Source organism: Hyla sarda, chromosome 4, assembly GCF_029499605.1.
Source record: "Hyla sarda isolate aHylSar1 chromosome 4, aHylSar1.hap1, whole genome shotgun sequence".
NCBI lineage: Eukaryota > Metazoa > Chordata > Amphibia > Anura > Hylidae > Hyla > Hyla sarda.
The window spans coordinates 5627181-5646863 of NC_079192.1; the positions used below are offsets into that span (position 1 = coordinate 5627181).

The 19683-nt window shown below is 45.4% G+C and overlaps 1 protein-coding gene across 1 annotated transcript; it reads right to left on the bottom strand.

Annotated features, from left to right (window-relative positions):
• Positions 1 to 14484: 14484 nt before the first annotated feature.
• On the bottom strand, positions 14485 to 18178 carry LOC130367155 (olfactory receptor 1G1-like). Its single transcript, XM_056569559.1, has 2 exons — positions 18128 to 18178; positions 14485 to 15405 (listed from the first exon to the last, which is right to left on the bottom strand). The coding sequence occupies exons 1-2, from the start codon at positions 18176 to 18178 to the stop codon at positions 14485 to 14487; spliced, it is 972 nt and encodes a 323-aa protein (XP_056425534.1).
• Between the last annotated feature and the right edge of the window lie 1505 nt (positions 18179 to 19683).

Consider the following 19683-nt stretch of genomic DNA (forward strand, 5'->3'; position numbering starts at 1 on the left):
ACATCTCCTTACAGCAATTATATGAATATTAGAATCACATATAACGGTAGAAAACCAATATAAACTACAATTTGAGAAATTTGGCACAGGTGACCATATACATTTTTTTAGTTTCTCTTCTGGCATCTCCCTTCATGTACATAATTCAATTGCATTTACTATTCTGGAAAAAAAATGACAAAAGGGGTCAGTTTATTTTTAAACATTGTAAAAAAAAAAATCAGGAAGTTGTTATGGCCTTCTTTTATATCCTTCCCCCATTTTCTATGCAACCCCTACTAGTGCTGATTGAATTTTTGAAGGGAAGGGAACATCATCCCCTGTTTATATGGGGAGACTTCAACTGTGTCCTCAATGAGGCAAGAGACAGGAAAAGAGTGGGGAACACTAACTCCTTGGGTAGGGCTTCAAGTACCCCCTTGGGAAGGTTGTTAGAGGAATTGAGATGGTTTGATATCTGGCATCAGCTTAACCCTACACTGGATGTGTACTCCTCTTATTCGGCATCATATCAAACAATCTCAAGGATAGATTTGGTTTTGGGACATAGGGAAGGAATGAGGATGGTTAGGAAAATCAAATAACACCCTAAAAAAGTTTCTTATCACTGTTTAGTGGTCACTTAGATTGATTTGGATGGATCTATTTTGGGTAGACCCCATAATTTTGCAATTAACTCTCATTGGTTATCGTTGTTAGATAGGAAGGATCTAATTAAATTACAAATCCAAGAATTTTGGGAACTGAATTAATCCTCCGCTAGCATATTGATGGTCTCGGATAGTCTGAAGGCCTTCTTTTTATTTGTCAATTATGTTTTTATAATTTTTTACAATAAGAACAGTGAAAGAAAATATAATTAGCAGTCGCAGCTGCTCGTAAATTCAGAATGATAAAACATACAGATATGCAAATATTCAAGCATGTCATGGAAGTGAAAGCATAAAAAGATAACATTTAATGTAGATGTGAGTAGAGTGGGTGGAAGGGTGGAAGCATAGTGGAAGAGTAATAGTGAGAGAAAAGGAAGAGGGAAGCGAAGGAGAGGGGGTAAGAGGAAGAGAATGTATAGGCACGAGCCAAAGAAAGAAGAGATAGGGGGGTAAAGGTACTCCCGAGCCTGTCCATAGAAACCTGAGTGGTTTCAAACTCCCTTATGTGAGTATTTGAGCCAAGGAGACCAGGTTTTGAGAAACAAGTCGTGTTTCCTCATTGCTCTGTAAGATAATTCCTCGAACCTACACTCTTCTACAGTGGGGGGATCGCTCTGGAGCCATCTGAGTGGGATCAGTGTTTTGGCTGTGGCGAGTAAGTGGCTTATCAGTGAGTTCCTACCAGGTGTGTAACCCACCGAGAAGAGACCTAGTAAGACGGCTTTAGGTGTGAGCAGAATCCATCTGTTCATTAAAGATTGGACTATCCTCTCTATCTCCTTCCAGTAGGGGGCTACATGGGAACATGTCCACCAACATGTGCAAATGTGTGCCTACCTCCGCCTGGCATCGCCAGCATAAATTAGTAGGGGAAAGTTTGTTAGTAAAGAAGAATTCTGGTGTTTTTTACCATCTAGATACAACTTTGTAATGAGACTCCTGTAATCTTATACACCTAGAAAAACCATGCGAATGTCTCAGTATTGTCTCGGTTTCTGAATCAGTGAAAGATCTGCCTAATTCCTTGGCCCAAGAATGAATATAATGTGGATGCGTAGTGCGCATACTGGAGGCAACCTGAGAGATACAGAGTGAAAGCTTGCGTTTCTTAGGTTGAGTCGAGGTCAGGTGATTGTCGAAAGAGATCAGCTTCTGCTGTGTATCAAACCTGCTCACGAGCAATGAACAAACAATGAGTAAAATTGTTAAGGTGTAAAAAAGAAAACCTCTGAGTAGGGATCAGTGTTTTAAGGGTCTCCTATGTTGGCGTCTCTCCATCCCTGAACAACTGGAATACTGTCAGATGTTGTAAACAATCCCACATAGGTTGGAATGTAGGTGAGCAGCTGTCCAAGACCGCAGGTATAACGTTTGCTGGTGGTAACGGAGAAAGTGTAGGCAAGAGAGAGGATGATAATTCAGACCAAACATTTGAAGATCCATTAAACAATAGATATTTAGAGTCTGGCTTATGTCTTGTAAAATTAGGGTTCCATAAATTTCTCAATATGTCTGTGGTAATTAGGTTGACAACGGTGTGTGTCGTGTTCCCAGAAGCGGGGAGTGGGTGAGTGAGATCCATCCATCTCTGTAACTGAACGGCTTTGTATAGTGACTTGACATCCAGCAACCCTATCCCACCCTCTAGTTGGTGTCTCGCTAATAAGCTGTGAGCTAGCCTGCATCCTTCTAAAGAAAAGTGAGGGGAGGGCAATAGGTAGCATCCTCATTTTATATAAAATTTTTGGCAGAACATAACATTTGATAACGTTCTTCCTACCAAGCCAAGAGATTAATGGGATGTCATATTCATCTAGTGTCTTCTGAACGTCGGTTAGGAGAGTTTTGAAATTAACATCATAAAACTTATTAATGGAAGAGGGTATGTTCACACCTAAATATTTCAAGGAGGCATCTGTCCACAGGAAGTGTGTGAGGCCGGCCAGGTTGGCCATTTGGTAGTTGGATAGTGAAATATTAAACAACTCTGATTTTGTCACATTAACTTTGAAGTTGGATAATTTACCAAAGTCATCAAACAAGCGGGACAGGCAGGGCAGACTCCCCTGGGGGTTACCATACAAGAAAGGTAGATCATCAGCGAAAGCAAGTACTTTGAGTTATCCCTCAGGAACCAGAAAGCCTGAATCTCAGGAGATTGACATACCCTTTGCAACAATGTTTCCATCACCAGGACAAAAAGCGTAGGTGAGAGGGGGCAACCCTGCATGGTCCTGTTGCCGATTGTAAATACTGGCGATATGACTTCATTAACCAGTAGGGCAGCAGATGGACATGAGTATAGTGAAAACACTACATCAACGAACCTATCAGGAAATTGGAATTTCAATAAAACCTCTTTCATGTAGGGCCAACTGACTCTGTCAAAAGCCTTCTCGGCGTCAATGCCGAGAAGGACAAGCAGAAGTTTCTCTACATGAGCTCTATGGATGGCAGTCAAAAGACGCGCAGTGTTAGCACATCCTTCTCTGCCCGGGACAAATCCCGACTGTTCAGCACCTATTAACATAGGGAGAATCTTCTTGATGCGTGTGGAAAGTAATTGTGCCCATATTTTTAGTCCAAATTGAGCAGTGAAATAGGTCTATAACTACCACATTCCACCAGATTCTTCCCCTCCTTAGCCAAAAGAGTGATATGCGCCTCTTGGGTCTGTCTAGGGATGGGGGAGCCTTGTAGAGTGTCTGCGCAGAAGTCAGTCAGGTGAGGGAGAAGTGCGGTTTTAAAAGTTGTGTAATAAGAGAGAGGAAGACCATCTGGTCCCGGACTTTTCCCCGGGGGGAAGGAGGAGAGAATTTTATTCACCTCCTCTGCCTCAACAGGTCTCAAGAGATCTTGTGCCATATCCTCCGTTAATGACGGAAGCATCAAGACACTCAGGAGAGCCTTGGCTACATGCGATTTCTCTGAGCATTGCTGAGATGTGTCTTTCTCTCCCAAATTATAGAGCTTAGCATAAAAGTCTCGGAAAATGTGAGCAATTTCATAAAAAGTTTTATGGAGTACGCCAGTGTGTGATTTGATAGAGTGAATGTGGTCTTTTAATCTGGCCTTCTTGAGCAAGGAGGACATAAGTTTGCCACCTTTTTCACCGTGGGCGTACACTTTATGTCTGTAATGCAGATATGCTTTAGATTGTTTCTGGTGAAATAAATCTCTAAGCTGTTCCCTAAGTACCTGTAGTTCATTTTGAACTGCTACCGCTCTTGTATATTTATGTGTCCTCTCTAGTGTTGATATCTGAGAGAGTAAAGAGGTGATCAAGTTGTTTCTATCCTTTTTGAGTCTGGCACCCAAGGAAATCAGGATCCCTCTAATATAGCAACCTCCAAATACTCCCAGGCGCAGAAAGGATGAGGAGTTATAGATGCATAAGCGAAATACAATTTATTTGCAGAACAATGCGTTTCGACGCCAGGACGGGCGTCTTTCTCAAGTTCATAGCAAGTACTAACAAATGGACATATTTATACAAAAAACAAACAGAGAAGTGATCAACTCACAGCAGGCGATTTATCCGTCTGTGTCAAACCGGAAGTTGCCATCAGAATCACGGCGCACAGACGGAAGAAATGAACCAGACTATAATACAGACAGCACAAAATGTAAGTATATATAAATATAAGAGAAAATTACAAAAAACAGTTACAAGTATAAAGACATTCTAACAAGTAATTTGCGTAATTGATATCACAGTTATGATTGTCTTTAATATGAAATAATTAATTTGTGATATTAGATTTAAAGGGGTATTCCAGGAACTTCTATTAAAAAATCTTAATCCTTCCAATAGTTATTAGCTTCTGAAGTTTTCTGTCTAACTGCTCAATGATGATGTCACGTCCCGGGAGCTGTGCATGATGGGAGAATATCCCTTGCATGATGGGAGAATATCCCCATAGGAGCTGGACAGCTCCCGGGACGTGAGTCATCAGAAAGCAGTTAGACAGAAAACAGCAACTCAACTTCAGAAGCTAATAACTACTGGAAGGATTAAGATTTTTTTAATAGAAGTCATTTACAAATCTGTTTAACTTTCCGGAGCCAATTGATATATAAAAAGTACAATTGTCTTGCATGATCATGCAACACAGACATCTATTTTTCTTGCAACAAGTGGACCCTGGTTTTTGTATTTGTATCATATGTTTTACTATGGTTTATCTTTATATTTACTGGGGGCCAAATAGTAGTAGTATAAATATAAAGATAAAACCATAGTAAAATATACGATACAAATACAAAAACCAGGGTCCACTTGTTGCAAGAAAAATAGATGTCTGTGTTGCATGATCATGCAAGAAAATTGTACTTCATTTAACCCCTTAAGGACCAAGGACCTACCGGTACGTCCTTGGTCCTGCTTTCCTGATATAACGCGGGGTTACACAGTAACCCCACGTCATATCACGGCGGGCCCGGCGTCATAGTGAAGCCGGGACCCGCCTCTAATAGCAAGCAGCGCCGATCGCGGCGCCATGCGCTATTAACCCTTTAGCCGTGCGCTCAGAGCTGAGCCGCGCGGCTAAAAGTGAAACCGAAAGTGGCCGGCTAGCTCAGTCGGGCTGTTCGGGATAGCCGCTGCTAATCGCGGCATCCCGAACAGCTGACAGGACAGCGGGAGGGCCCCTACCTGCCTCCTCGCTGTCCGATCGCTGAATGACTGCTCAGTGCCTGAGATCCAGGCATGAGCAGTCATGCGGCAGAATCGTTGATCACTGGTTTCTTATGAGAAACCAGTGATCAATGATGAAGATCAGTGTGTGCAGTGTTATAGGTCCCTATGGGATAATAATGATCAGTATAAGAGATTAGTGTGTGCAGTGTTATAGGTCCCTATGGGACCTATAACACTGCAAAAAAAAAGTGAAAAAAAAAGTGAATAAAGATCATTTAACTCCTCCCCTATTAAAAGTTTGAATCACCCCCCTTTTCCAATAAAAAAAAAAAACACAGTGTAAATAAAAATAAAAATAAACATATATGGTATCACCGCATGCGGAAATGTCCGAATTATAAAAATATATCATTAATTAAACCGCTCGGTCAATGGCGTGCGCGCAAAAAAATTCCAAAGTCCAAAATAGTGCATTTTGGTCACTTTTTATATCATTTAAAAACGATCAATAAGTCCTATCAATGCAAAAATGGCACCTTTAAAAACTTAGATCACGGCGCAAAAAATGAGCCCTCATACCGCCCCATACACGGAAAAATAAAAAAGTTATAGGGGTCAGAAGATGACAATTTTAAACGTATTAATTTTCCTCCATGTAGTTATGATTTTTTCCAGAAGTACGACAAAATCAAACCTATGTAAGTAGGGGATCGTTTTAATCGTTTGGACCTACAGAATGAAGATAAGGTGTCATTTTTACCAAAAAATGTACTACGTAGAAACGGAAGCCCCCAAAAATTACAAAACGGCGTTTTTTTTTTTCAATTTTGTCGCACAATGATTTTTTTTTCCGTTTCACCGTAGATTTTTTGGCAAAATGACTGACGTCATCACAAAGTAGAATTGGTGGCGCAAAAAATAAGCCATCATATGGATTTTTAGGTGCAAAATTGAAAGAGTTATGATTTTTTAAAGGCAAGGAGCAAAAAACGAAAATGCAAAAAAGGAAAAACCCCCGGTCCTTAAGGGGTTAAATCTAATATCATAAATTAATTATTTCATATTAAACACAATCATAACTGTGATACCAATTACGTAATTTACTTGTTAGAATGTCTTTATACTTGTAACTGGTTTTTGTAATTTTTTCATATATTTATATCTACTTACATTTTGTGCTGTCTGTATTATAGTCCGGTTCATTACTGATGACAACTTCCGGTTTGACACAGACGGAGAAATCTCCTGCTGTGAGTTGATCACTTCTCTGTTTGTTTTTTGTATAAATATGTCTAGAGATGAGCGAACTTTTAAAATTCGATTCGGCCGATTCGCCAAATTTTCCGAAAAAGTTTGTTTCGATCCGAATTTGTTCGCGGCGAATCAATATTAAGAAAGACTAGCCTACATACAGCCTCTATAGGGGTATAGAACACTTTGCTGTTTTCTAAAATGCATATGGAGTGTGCTGGGGTAGTGAAATAATACTGTTAGGTTCACACTGGGATGAACCAGGTTTTCAGTATATGGTTCGCGCATACGGCCAAAAATGATTAAGCAGAGTTAATCCCTCTCAGTATTTTTTTTTCATTAAAAAATCACACACAACAAGCGTTCCGTTGTGTAACGATTAGTATTCTGCAAAATTCAATTTTATTACTGAGAAAATTATCAGTAAATTTTACAATAACACTACCCAAGAATGTTTAATTACCCCATACATTGCACCAGGAGCAGTCAGGAGTAGGTCTCAGCAGTACCCAAGAGGCTTAAATAACCCCTTACCTTGCCCGATCAATTGCGAGATCGAGCAATAACAGGTGTGTTATGGCCTCAGATGTCCTGGGCCGCACTAGCGCTCCACTGAACGGATTAGCGTGTCTCTATCTTTCACCGACAGGTGCGGGTAACCCACTACCTCTCTGAAAGGTAAGCTGCCTCGAAGCAGGTGGTCTCCCCCGGGCACGCTTGTCTCCTGAATTTCTGCCACACCACGTTGACTGCCAACCGTGCTACCGCCTTGCTGACTCAAGGGCAACCTGCAACTCTCTTCTCCTGATGATGATTAAGCCCCTTCTGTACCCGGCTCCCGTTGGCGATAGGGATCATTTTTGCCAGGAAAGAAGAATCACAACTAAGTGCGGGTCATAAGCTCGGGTTCAATAAGTCCCTGCCCCTTGTACACACTGCGTGTCTCTACTAACAATATGATGGTTTAGTGAGGTCCTCAGATCGGCCCCGGCGGGGTAGGAGAAGGACCTGGCAGAGCGCCGAGAATTTAACGATCATTGTTGAAATTTGCATTAAGCATGTATTTAGCTTCTGCTAAACTTCAAAAAATTATAGGTCCAAGGCCTGAGGCACCAGGGAGGCAAGTAGTTCCTGAAAGACACAGAATGAGTCTGGAGCAGTCATTCGCAGTACCCAAGAGGGTTTCATAGCCCCTTACATTTAAAGATCAATGTTGACATTTGCATTAAGCATTTATTTAGCTAATGCTAAACTTCAAAAAATTATAGGCCAAAGGCCAGAAGCATCAGTTTCCCCCATATTAGGAGCATAGATGTCCCCCAGATTAGAAGCATAGCTGTCCCCCAGATTAGGCAGCATAGATGTCCCCCAGATTAGGAGCATACTTGTCCCCCAGATTAGGCAGCATAGTTGTCCCCCATATTAGGAGCATAGCTGTCCCCCAGATTAGCAGCATAGTTGTCCCCCAGATTAGGTAGCATAGATGTCCCCCAGATTAGGAGCATGGTTGTCCCCCAGATTAGGAGCATAGTTGTCCCCCAGATTAGGCAGCATAGATGCCCCCCAGATTAGGAGCATAGTTGTCCCCCAGATTAGGTAGCATAGATGTCCCACAGATTAGGCAGCATAGATGTCCCACAGATTAGGAAGCATAGATGTCCCCCAGATTAGGAGCATAGTTGTCCCCCAGATTAGGAGCATAGTTGTCCCCCAGATTAGGCAGCATAGATGTCCTCCAGATTAGGAGCATACTTGTCCCCCAGATTAGGCAGCATAGTTGTCCCCCAGATTAGGAGCATAGCTGTCCCCCAGATTAGCAGCATAGTTGTCCCCCAGATTAGGTAGCATAGATGTCCCCCAGATTAGGAGCATAGTTGTCCCCCAGATTAGGCAGCATAGATGCCCCCCAGATTAGGAGCATAGTTGTCCCCCAGATTAGGTAGCATAGATGTCTCCCAGATTAGGAGCATAGTTGTCCCCCAGATTAGGAGCATAGTTGTCCCCCAGATTAGGCAGCATAGATGTCCCCCAGATTAGGAGCATACTTGTCCCCCAGATTAGGCAGCATAGATGTCCCACAGATTAGGCAGCATAGATGTCCCCCAGATTAGGAGCATAGTTGTCCCCCAGATTAGGAGCATAGTTGTCCCCCAGATTAGGCAGCATAGATGTCCCCCAGATTAGGAGCATAGTTGTCCCCCAGATTAGGTAGCATAGATGTCCCCCAGATTAGGAGCATGGTTGTCCCCCAGATTAGGAGCATAGTTGTCCCCCAGATTAGGCAGCATAGATGCCCCCCAGATTAGGAGCATAGTTGTCCCCCAGATTAGGTAGCATAGATGTCCCACAGATTAGGCAGCATAGATGTCCCACAGATTAGGAAGCATAGATGTCCCCCAGATTAGGAGCATAGTTGTCCCCCAGATTAGGAGCATAGTTGTCCCCCAGATTAGGCAGCATAGATGTCCTCCAGATTAGGAGCATACTTGTCCCCCAGATTAGGCAGCATAGTTGTCCCACAGATTAGGAGCATAGTTGTCCCCCAGATTAGGTAGCATAGATGTCTCCCAGATTAGGAGCATAGTTGTCCCCCAGATTAGGAGCATAGTTGTCCCCCAGATTAGGCAGCATAGATGTCCCCCAGATTAGGAGCATACTTGTCCCCCAGATTAGGCAGCATAGATTTCCCACAGATTAGGCAGCATAGATGTCCCCCAGATTAGGAGCATAGTTGTCCCCCAGATTAGGAGCATAGTTGTCCCCCAGATTAGGCAGCATAGATGTCCCCCAGATTAGGAGCATACTTGTCCCCCAGATTAGGCAGCATAGATGTTCCACAGATTAGGCAGCATAGATGTCCCCCAGATTAGGAGCATAGTTGTCCCCCAGATTAGGAGCATAGTTGTCCCCCAGATTAGGCAGCATAGATGTCCCCCAGATTAGGCAGCCTAGTTGTCCCCCAGTCAGCCCGGGCCGGTCAGAGCCAATCAAAGGGCCGTATATGGCAAGCGGGCCATACACTGTCCAGGTCTGCCCCAGAGGGTTTCATAACCAACCATAATTGAGAAATTTTTGTTGTAGGAGCATGGTCAATCTACTCCGAGCCATCTGGCATTGGTGGCTGGAAATCCTGGCTGATCCATCCCTGATTCATCTTGGCAAAATTCAGTCTCTCCACATTTTTAGTGGACAGACAAGTTCGCCTTGGGGTGACTATGGCCCCGGCCGCACTAAACACCAGCTCTGATGGCATACTACTGGCCGGGCAGGACAGCTTTTCCAGGGCAAACTTTGCTAGTTGTGGCCATAAATCACGTTTGGCTGCCCAGAAGTCCAGCGGATCTTCAATGGTTGTTGGAATGGCCAAGTCAAGGAATGCCATCACCTGCTGGTTCAGGTCCTGCTCCATGTCTACCTGCTGCTGATGAGTTGCTTCACTATGGGGGTGAAGAAAGCTACTCATCAGCAACTGTAGACTCAGGCTGCTGCTGATTGAGCTGGTACTGCTCCTGCCACCCCTCCCCTCCCCAGCAGCCATGGTAGTGGAAGGTGAGCGCAGAGGGCCCCCCGAGTCAGACTTGCGAGTGGATGGACCATGTGGCCGATAGGCATCAGCCAACTGACTACGTAGAATCTCTCTGTAGTAGGTCAGTTTGTCCACCCGCTCAGTGGGTGTAAAAATGGCCCCCATTTTGTGACGGTAGCGAGGGTCTAATAAGGTGGAGATCCAGAAGTCATCCCACTGACGAATTTTGACAATTCAGGGGTCACTACGGAAGCAACTGAGCATGCATCGTGCCATTTGCGCCAGTGACTCGGAGAGACTACCTGCCTCCATCTCCACTGCATACTGCCACGGTGTGTCTGGGTCCTCTGTCTCAACTTTCTCATAACCCTCCAGCTCCTCTGGCTGCTCCTGCTCGTCCTCTCCTGTCCGAAGACTAGAAACACCAACCATCTCATCCAACCTAAACTGCGCTCCGCTCTGCATCTCATCCTCCTCCTCCTCCAGTTCAGCCCCCACAGGGCTCATGTAGCCTTGAGATGTAAGCGCAACGTCTCCATTGCCGTGACCAGCCATGGTTTCAATCATTTGTTGTAGGAAATGTAGGAGTGGAATTATGGTGTAATCCAGGTGACTACTATAATGTGGCTTCCTCAAAGGGCCTCAGCAAACGGCAGGTGTCACGTATGAGCTGCCACTGGTTCACATTGAAGTTACACAGGGGAGTACTCCTATCTGCTTGTATCATCAAGAAATCGGTGATGGCTTTTCTTTGCTCGTATAGTCTGTCCAACATATGGAGGATGGAGTTCCAACGTGTGGCAACGTCACAAATAAGACTATGTTGTGGGATACCGTTCTGACGCTGCAGCTCAAGGAAGTTGTGCTTGGCGGTGTACGAGTGGCTGAAGTGCATGCACAGTTTCCTTGCCATTTACAGGATGTTTTGCAAATGGGGTGAAGACTTGAGGAAGTGCTTGACAACCAGATTCAACACGTGTGCCATGCAGGGCGCATGTTTCAAACTTCCCATTGTCGGTCACCATGGTTCCCATTTCCAGATTTCGTGGAGTAAGCCATACTCGGATTTCTTTACGAATGAACTTTAGCAGTTCCTTCCCTGTGTGACTCCGTTCGCCAAGGCAAACCATGTGAAGAACAGCTTGACACCGCCGTGCCCTACACACATGTTACGATGAAGGGCCACAGAGATTTGGACGTGCAGTGGAGGCCGAGGACATGGTGGAGGATGAGGAAGTAGCATCGCACACTGTAACAGGACCAACTGCCTGTTAGCGAGAGCGTGGAGGAGGAAGCGGTGTGACCTGTCCAAGTTGCTGTTGTGGCTGTGCAGGAACCACATTTACCCAGTGGGCTGTAAAAGACAAGTATTGTCCCTGCCCGTAGTTACAGCTCCACACGTCGGCGCTGCCGTGCATATTTGAACACACCGACAGGCTCAAGGACTGGCCCACCTTCTCTTGTACAAACTTATGCAGGGCTGGTACTGCCTTCTTCGCAAAGAAATGATGGCTTGGGACTCTCCACCTCGGCTCGGCACAAGCCTTCAATTCTCTGAAAGGTGCAGTGTTCACCACTTGAAAAGGGAGGGACTGCAGCACCAGCAGCTTGGACAGGAGCACCTTCAACTTCTGCGCCGTTGGATGAGTGGGCGCATACTGTTGTCTCTAGGACATGGCTTCGCCAATGGATTGTCGGCGGAATGGCTGACTAAAAGCGGGAGATGCAGGAGCGACAGAAGATGGGTATGACACACAACTTCCTTCGGCTCAGGTGGTGGAGCTGGATGAAGGAGGGAGCGATGGTCACTGGGTGATGCAGCAGGCTGGACCACTACATCGGAGCCACGGTTCTCCAAGGCCACTTTATGGTGGTGAAGCATGTGTTGACGCTGGGCCGTGGTGCTGACATTGGGACCCTGGCCACGCTTCACCTTCTGCTCACAGATCTTGCATGTGGCTATGTGAACCTCCTCTGGATGCCTTATGAAAAACTTCCACACCGCCGAGTAGCTAATTTTCCCACCCGCAGTCCGCACTAATGGACTGCTACTGGCGCTGTCTCCAGGAACCCCTGTTCCACTACCTCCAGGAAAGGTAGGCTGCCGCGAAGCAGGTGGTCTCCCCCGGGCACACTTGGCTCCTGAATTTCCACTACTGCCACCACGCTGACTGCCAACCGTGCTACCGCCTTGCTGCCTCAAGGGCACCCTGCAACTCTCTTCTCCTGACGATGATGAAGACCCTTCTGCACCCGGCTCCCAATTGTGATCGGCTTCATCATCATCAACAGTTGTGTGCACGTTACTGATGTCCTCCTCAGGTTCCCCAACAGTGTCTGCTTCAGGACCCTGAACACTTGCAACACCGCCTCCCACGTCACTCTCCGCATCACTACTTGGACGCCTAGCGGAGCAAGCGGCGCATGTCTCCTCCCCTTCTTGGCTGGGCAGTAGCTGCTGACTGTCCTCTATTAGATCGTCCTTAGTGAATAGTGAAGCTGAACCCACAGCATAAGATACTTCTCTAGAAGAGGGAACAGCATAGGACAAAGGCAATGGGAGGACAGGGACTGCTCCCGGGCCATGCCAACTGAGGGTTGGGTCTGAGGAACTCACCGACTGTTGACTGGGGGTGTCAGATGTCACTTGTGATGAAGTGGATGAGCGTGTTAACCAATCCACGACAGCAGATGGGTTGCGGGTGGAGACACGACAGCTGGCTGATAAAGGGAGCTCAGGCCTCTCGCTGCGACTCCTGCTGCCACTTGCCCCAAGTCTGCTGCCAACTCTGCCTGAAGTATTTAGGCCTCTGCCACTCCTCTGTGCACGTCTTGGCACTTCTCTGCCTGACATACTTAGTGCGTTTATGATGGTATTACAATACGCTACACTACTCTTTAAACAGTATTTGTCTAGAACAGCAGCAGGTGATTACTTACGGCTGTCCTTGAACAGTATGCAGACCCTTGACAGATTAACAGGTACTAGATGGTACAATACTTGGATGTACCTATGCGGTATGCACTGATGAGGGCAGTAATATGCCTAACTATTAGCAGAAAAAACTCTGTATTTTTGTAAAACCCCAGCCGGTGAATACTATGGTTTGGACTTTGATGGTATGGAGCACCTTGCCAGCTTAACAGGTACTAAATGATACAATACTTGGATGTACCTATGCGCTATGCACTGATGAGGGCAGTAATATGCGTAACTATATGCAGAAAAAACTACTAAATGGTACAATACTTGTATGTACCTATGCGGTATAGAACACCTTGACAGCTTAACAGGTACTAAATGGTACAATACTTGTATGTACCTATGCGGTATGCACTGATGAGGGCAGTTATAAATGCGTAACTATACGCAGAAAAAACTATTTAAAAAAAAAAAACAGCCAGTGAATAGTATTGTTTGGACTTGCACAGTATGTAACCAGCCCCTTGACAGATTAACAGGTACAAAATGGTACAAATGCACTACAGTCCACTGAACAATCACGTATTTCTGAACAGCAGCAGGACCCAACAGTGCAGCACCACAAAAAAAAAATCCAGGGATTAAACCCTAAATTGCACTCTGTCACACAATTCTGAGCAGCAGATGATTTGTGGAGCAAATAAAAATAAACTCAATTGGGCTGAAAAGATGATAAGGAGGAGATAAGGAGGAGATAAGATGGTTGATAAAGTTCAGGCAGCTTGGAGATCTGTATGAGGCAGCTGACAGGCTGATAGGCTGCATCTCACATGTGATTCAGGGTCAGCCCGCCTACCTTCATTCCCGCCGCTGTTTCCCACCCTCCCATAATCCCCTGCCCAATGTACTCACATGTGGATCCGCCATCTTAGCTCTCCAATAGCCTGCAACGCTGTAAAATGGAGTTTAATGAAGCGATTTGCGCAATCGAATCGTGGCGATATTCGCATTCGTTCATCTCTACTAGTGGAAGCAGGGGAACTTGGGGCAGAGGCGCAGCCGCCATGCTTGTCCTGCAGTGAGCTGTGGGATGAGGGACTATCCCTCACAGGTTCTCCAGGTCCTCCATTAAGTCCCCTGTCAGGTGTGGTGACCGGGGCAATGAGGAGCTGCGCCGGGTGTCGGGTTGCTGATATCTTTTAGCAGCACCAACGGGAACCTGCGTAGGCATGCGTGCACCAGGGGAAGAGGAAGCCTCGCCATCTTGAAAGCAGGGCCTGCCTGGAGGAGCATAGAAATCGGTGAGTTTCTTGGGTTTATTACTCACTCTCCCTTTCCGGCGGGTGGACATGTTAAGGAGGAAGATTTCAGAGGACAGCTACCCTCGGCGAAGGATATGTCACAATTATGTTTAGGTAGGGGTTAACAGTTACATTTTAACAGTTACATGTTTCTTCTTGACCACAAATAATATTATTAATAATTTACCAGATCACCATTTTAGAAAATGTTTTTGTACAGCTTCCTTAATGTCTTTATTCCTCAGACTGTATATAATGGGGTTGACCAAAGGAGTAAACACAGTATATAGCAGGGAGAGGATTTTACTCATGGTCTGTGTTCGGCCTTTTGTTGGGACAATATAAACACTGAACAACGTCCCATAGAATATGGAGACCACGATGAGGTGGGAGCTACAGGTGGAGAAGGCTTTCTGTCTACCAGTATTAGATGGGATCCTTAGGATTGTTAGGACAATATAAGTATAAGACACTACAATTATGGTGGTTGGGATGACGGCAACTGGAATGCTTAGTAAATCCACCTCCAAGTGAACAATAAAGGTGTCAGAACAGGAAAGGTCTAGTAAGGGGATCATGTCACAGAATAAATGGTCAATAATATGTGATCCACAGAAGTTTAGCGTTGTTATTGTTACATTGGAAATCAAATTAAAAGAAAATCCAGACAACCAACAGATGGCGGTCAGTATAACACAATGTCCACTTGTCATGATAGAGGAGTAACGGAGAGGATTACAGATGGCCACATATCTGTCATAAGACATCACAGCGAGGAGAAGACATTCAAATGTTTCTGAGGCACAGAAAAGATAAAGTTGGGAGATACAACCAACAAAAGTCATGGTCCCCCCATTATTTAGCAGAACATGGAACATGTTGGGGGCAATATCAATTGTTAATAAGATGTCACTGATGGACAGATTTGAGATGAAGAAGTACATTGGGGTGTGGAGGTTCTTGCTGGTGGACACCAGGGTGATGATCAGGAGATTCCCACATATTGTCCCACAGTAAATTATCAGGAACAAAGAGAACAGGGAAATCCTTATATCTTGTCTGATTTGGAATCCTAAGAGGAAAAACTCTGAGATCGCAGTCAGATTGTTCTCCTGTGTGTAGAACGTGACAGAAGAAAAAATTAAAAATAAAATACAGTTACTGTACTAGAGTAAATATCAGGTTCTGGACAATATATTAATAAACTATTATACTTTAATACATGATACACTTGGTGGCGCTGATACAACGTTAAAACAAAAAATCTAAAGGTATTATACATAAAGATGAGCAAATCGAAGCTGATTTTGTTTCGAATTTCATGAAAAATAAATTTGTTTCAAATTTCAGGAAAAATTTGATTTGCAACGAATGCGAATATGGCCACAATTCTATTGCGCAATTCGCTTCATTAAACTCCATTTAGTGCAGTCCAGGCTCCAGGGCATCTAAAATGGTGGATCCACATGTGAGGACATTGGGCAAGGAACTCTGGGAAGGCAAGGCGGGAAGGTGGGTAGGCGGGATGACCCTGAATCACATGCAGGATGCAGCCAATCAGGAGCCAGTCACCCCTGTGATGTCACAGCCCTATATAATCAGCAGCCATATTGCCGCCAGCCACTTTATTAATTTCACTGCAGAGAGATGGGACGGATGTCCTGTGTGTGTTGCACAGAAAAGCTTTTTTCCAGCAGTGTTTCACCTCCTAGTCACATCAGGAGAGCAGTACATTTTTGCACAATTTTTTTTTTTTTTTTTACTGCAGCCATTTACCTCCCAGTAACTTTCTTCAGCATAGTAGTACAGAGAGGGGCAGAGAGCTGTGTGTTGCCTCATACATTTCAACAAGTTGCATCAACTTTATAAACCTTAGCAAAGGAGGCAGGAAGAATCTTTCAGCGCAATTCTGTGTCTTTTTTTCCACAACAAATGGTCTGCTGGTTTACTAGTCTGTAGAAGGTATACTACCCAGCAGTCCATTCCTAATTGTCTTTGAAAGAGTGCAATTTTGGGTTTAGTATGCAGCGACTGTGTACTGCCGGTGTTGTGCAAATTTGTTTTTTAAAGAGTACTGTATAGCATTTTCCTGCCCTCATAAGTGCATTCCACATACCTACATCTAAGTAGTGTACTATTTTGTACCTGTTAATCTGTCAAGGGCCTACATACTGTGAAAGTCCAGGCAAAAGTAATCACCAGATGGTGTTCTAGACAAATACTGTTTTAAGCGTAGTGAAGCTTATTGTACTCCCCTCATATACACACTAAGTATGTCAGGCAGAGAAGTTCCAGGACATGCCTGATGAAGGAGGTGTATAACCTAAGAAATGTGTCACATTAAAACTATATGAAGATTTACCGCAGATCCATCTTTTCATCCTGAATGCCCTATCAGAAATCTGTGGAAATCTGATATGTTAACCTGGAGGGGGTATGTAAAAACTTGGAGTAAGTTAATGTCATGTCTACTATGCACTTTAAAATGTATATGGTTACCCTCTGAGCGCTTGTTTTTGTATTTTTCCTTGAAAAATTCTCAGAGGAGTGACAGAGGCCTTAATTCATCAGGCAGAGGTCATAGCAGACTTGGGGAGAGTGGCAGCAGGATTCGCAGTGAGAGGCCTGAGCTCCCGTTGTCAGCTAGCAGTCGTGTCTCGACCAGCAACCCATCTGCCGTCATCGATTGGTTAGCACGGTCATCCACTTCATCACAAGTAACATCTGATACCCCCAGTCAACAGTCGGTGGGTTCCTCAGACACATCCCTCAGTTGGCATGGCCCGGGAGCAGTCCCTGTCCTCCCATTGCCTCTGTCCTATGCTGTTCCCTCTCCTAGAGAAGTATCTTATGCTGTGGGTTGAGCTCCACTATTCACTGAGGACAATCTAAAAGAGGACAGTCAGCAGCTACAGAGCAGACATCCGCCGTTTCCTCTGCTAGGCGGGAAAGTAGTGATGAGTAGTGTTGAGCGGCATAGGCCATATTCGAATTCACAATATTTCGCAAATATATGGATGAATATTCGTCATATATTCGCTAAATTCGCATATTCATAATATTCGCGGAAAATTCACACGCCAGTCTCACACAGTAGTATTAGAGCCTTCTTTACACCACACAAGTTGGAAGCAGAGAGGGGTGATCACTGTGATGTGTACTGTGAAAAAAAAACGGATACTCCTAATTACGAATATATAGTGCTATATTCGCGAATATTCGCGAATTCACGAATATGCGATATTCGCGGATAAAATTTGCATTGCGAATATTCGCGAGCAACACTAGTGATGAGGAGAGTGACGTGGAGTCGATGTTGCCAGGGTTCAGGGTCCTGAAACAGACACTGTTGAGGAACCTGAGGAGGACATCAGTGACGTGCAGACACTTGTTTATGATGATGAAGCCGATCGCAATTGGGAGCCAGTGCAGAAGGGGCTTCATCATCATCAGGAGAGGAGGGTTGAAGGTTGCCCGTGAGGCAGCAGCTGAGCCATCAAGGTGGTAATGTTAAGGTTGGCTGCTGGTTAGGCCTTAAAATGTGAGTGACTGCCGCTGTATACTGCAGAGTGTCGACAAAAGAAGTAAACACCAGACAAAATGTTGGTATATATCTCCTTCTCAGCATACTGGCTTAGGAGCTGTCTCAAGGAGTTCTGCTTAATGTACAGAAGTACATCATTTTTTACATTTGACAAAATGGGGAGGTTCTTTATCACCTCAAAATCATGTTATACAGTGGTCTCTCAACATACGATGGTAATTCGTTCCAAATGAACAATCGTTAGTTGTTGAGGAATCCGTGCAATGAAAAGTATTGGAAGTTATACTCACCGGTTCCCGCCACTCCCGACCATCACCGCTGATTTGGATATCGCCCTCCATCGCTGTTGCCACGTCCAAGGGGTTTCTCCGCCACTCCGGACCGTCTCTGCTTCCTGGGATCGTCTCGCTTCATCGCCGTCATCATGTTGCTACGCTCGCTGCTCCTATTGGATGACGGGACGCAGTGCGCGACATCGTGAGCGCCGGCCATGCAGGGGATCCCGGCACGGAGCAGAAACCGAGGAGGCAGGTAAGGTCCCTCCCGGTGTCCTGTAAGCTGTTGAGGACGCCACGATTTCACCGCGGCGGTCCAGAACAGCCCAACTTAGCAGCTGGGTTAGTGTCACTTTCGCTTCAGACGCGGTGGTCAGCTTTGATCGCCACGTCTGAAGGGTTAATACAGGGCATCACCGCAATCGGTGATGCCCTGTATTAGCCGCAGATCCCGGCCTTTGATGGCCGCAGGGACCGCCGCGATAGGTGTGTATTCACAGTATAAATTCAGGTAGAAGACAGACATAGTGCACATCTACAATCTTGCACAATGATCTAATTGCTTCTCAGCATAATTTCAAAAACTAACAGGTTGTTAGTATATACGTTTTGATCAAAAAGTACAAAGCGCACTCACCACGTCAAGGCCACCTATTTAGAGTGGGTCCCTAACGTCCCTAGCATAAAATAGCTTAGCACTGGGCGGCGACCACCACCTCCGCAACACCAATGCCCACAGGGGGAACGACCCACTGGAAGAGCGGCCCCAATGCCACTCAAACCAGTCGATGGGTCGCACCCCCCCCCCGCAGACATGGCGCCACGGCAGCAACGGACGCCGCACAGCACCACACCAGTGTGAACAGGATGTTACAGCACACTTACCATGCTCTGCCAGTCAAACTGGGAGGCTGCCAGGAAAGAAAAGGCCCATGTGTAGCTAACTACTACTTATATAGGGTTGGGCTGAGGGGGTGGGGAAAAGTGCAGACAACATGTTCAAACAAAAAAAAAAAAGAGGGGACAGAAAACACAATGTGAATTCAGGTAGAAGACAGACATGGTCGCACATCTACAATCTTGCACAATGATCTAATTGTCTCTCAGCATAATTTCTAAAACTAACAGGTTGTTAGTATATACGTTTTGATCAAAAAGTACAAGCCCACTCGCCACGTCAAGGCCACCTATTTAGAGTGGTTCCCTAACGTCCCTAGCATAAAATGGCGTAGCACTGGGCGGCGACCACCACCGCCGCGACACCAGTGCCCACAGGGGGAACGACCCACTGGCAGAACGGCCCCAATGCCACTCAAACCAGTCCATGGGTCGCACCCCCCGCAGACACGGCAGCAACGGACGCCGCACAGCACCACACCAGTGTGAACAGGATGTTACAGCACACTTACCATGCTCTCCCAGTCAAACTGGGAGGCTGCCAGGAAAGAAAATGCCCATGTGTAGCTAACTACTACTTATATAGGGTTGGGTTGAGGGGGTGGGGAAGAGTGCAGACAACATATTCAAACAAAACGTTGGAGGGAAACATACTTCAAATTTGCACACAGGGC

Bases quoted from the DNA above. Each gene is read 5' to 3' on its own strand.
- LOC130367155 (XM_056569559.1), bottom strand. From the start codon at position 18,178: ATGGAGGGCGATATCCAAATCAGCGGTGATGGTCGGGAGTGGCGGGAA. The intron at 15,406-18,127 runs GTGAGTATAACT...TTCTACACACAG, and splicing joins GTCGGGAGTGGCGGGAACCG to GAGAACAATCTGACTGCGAT.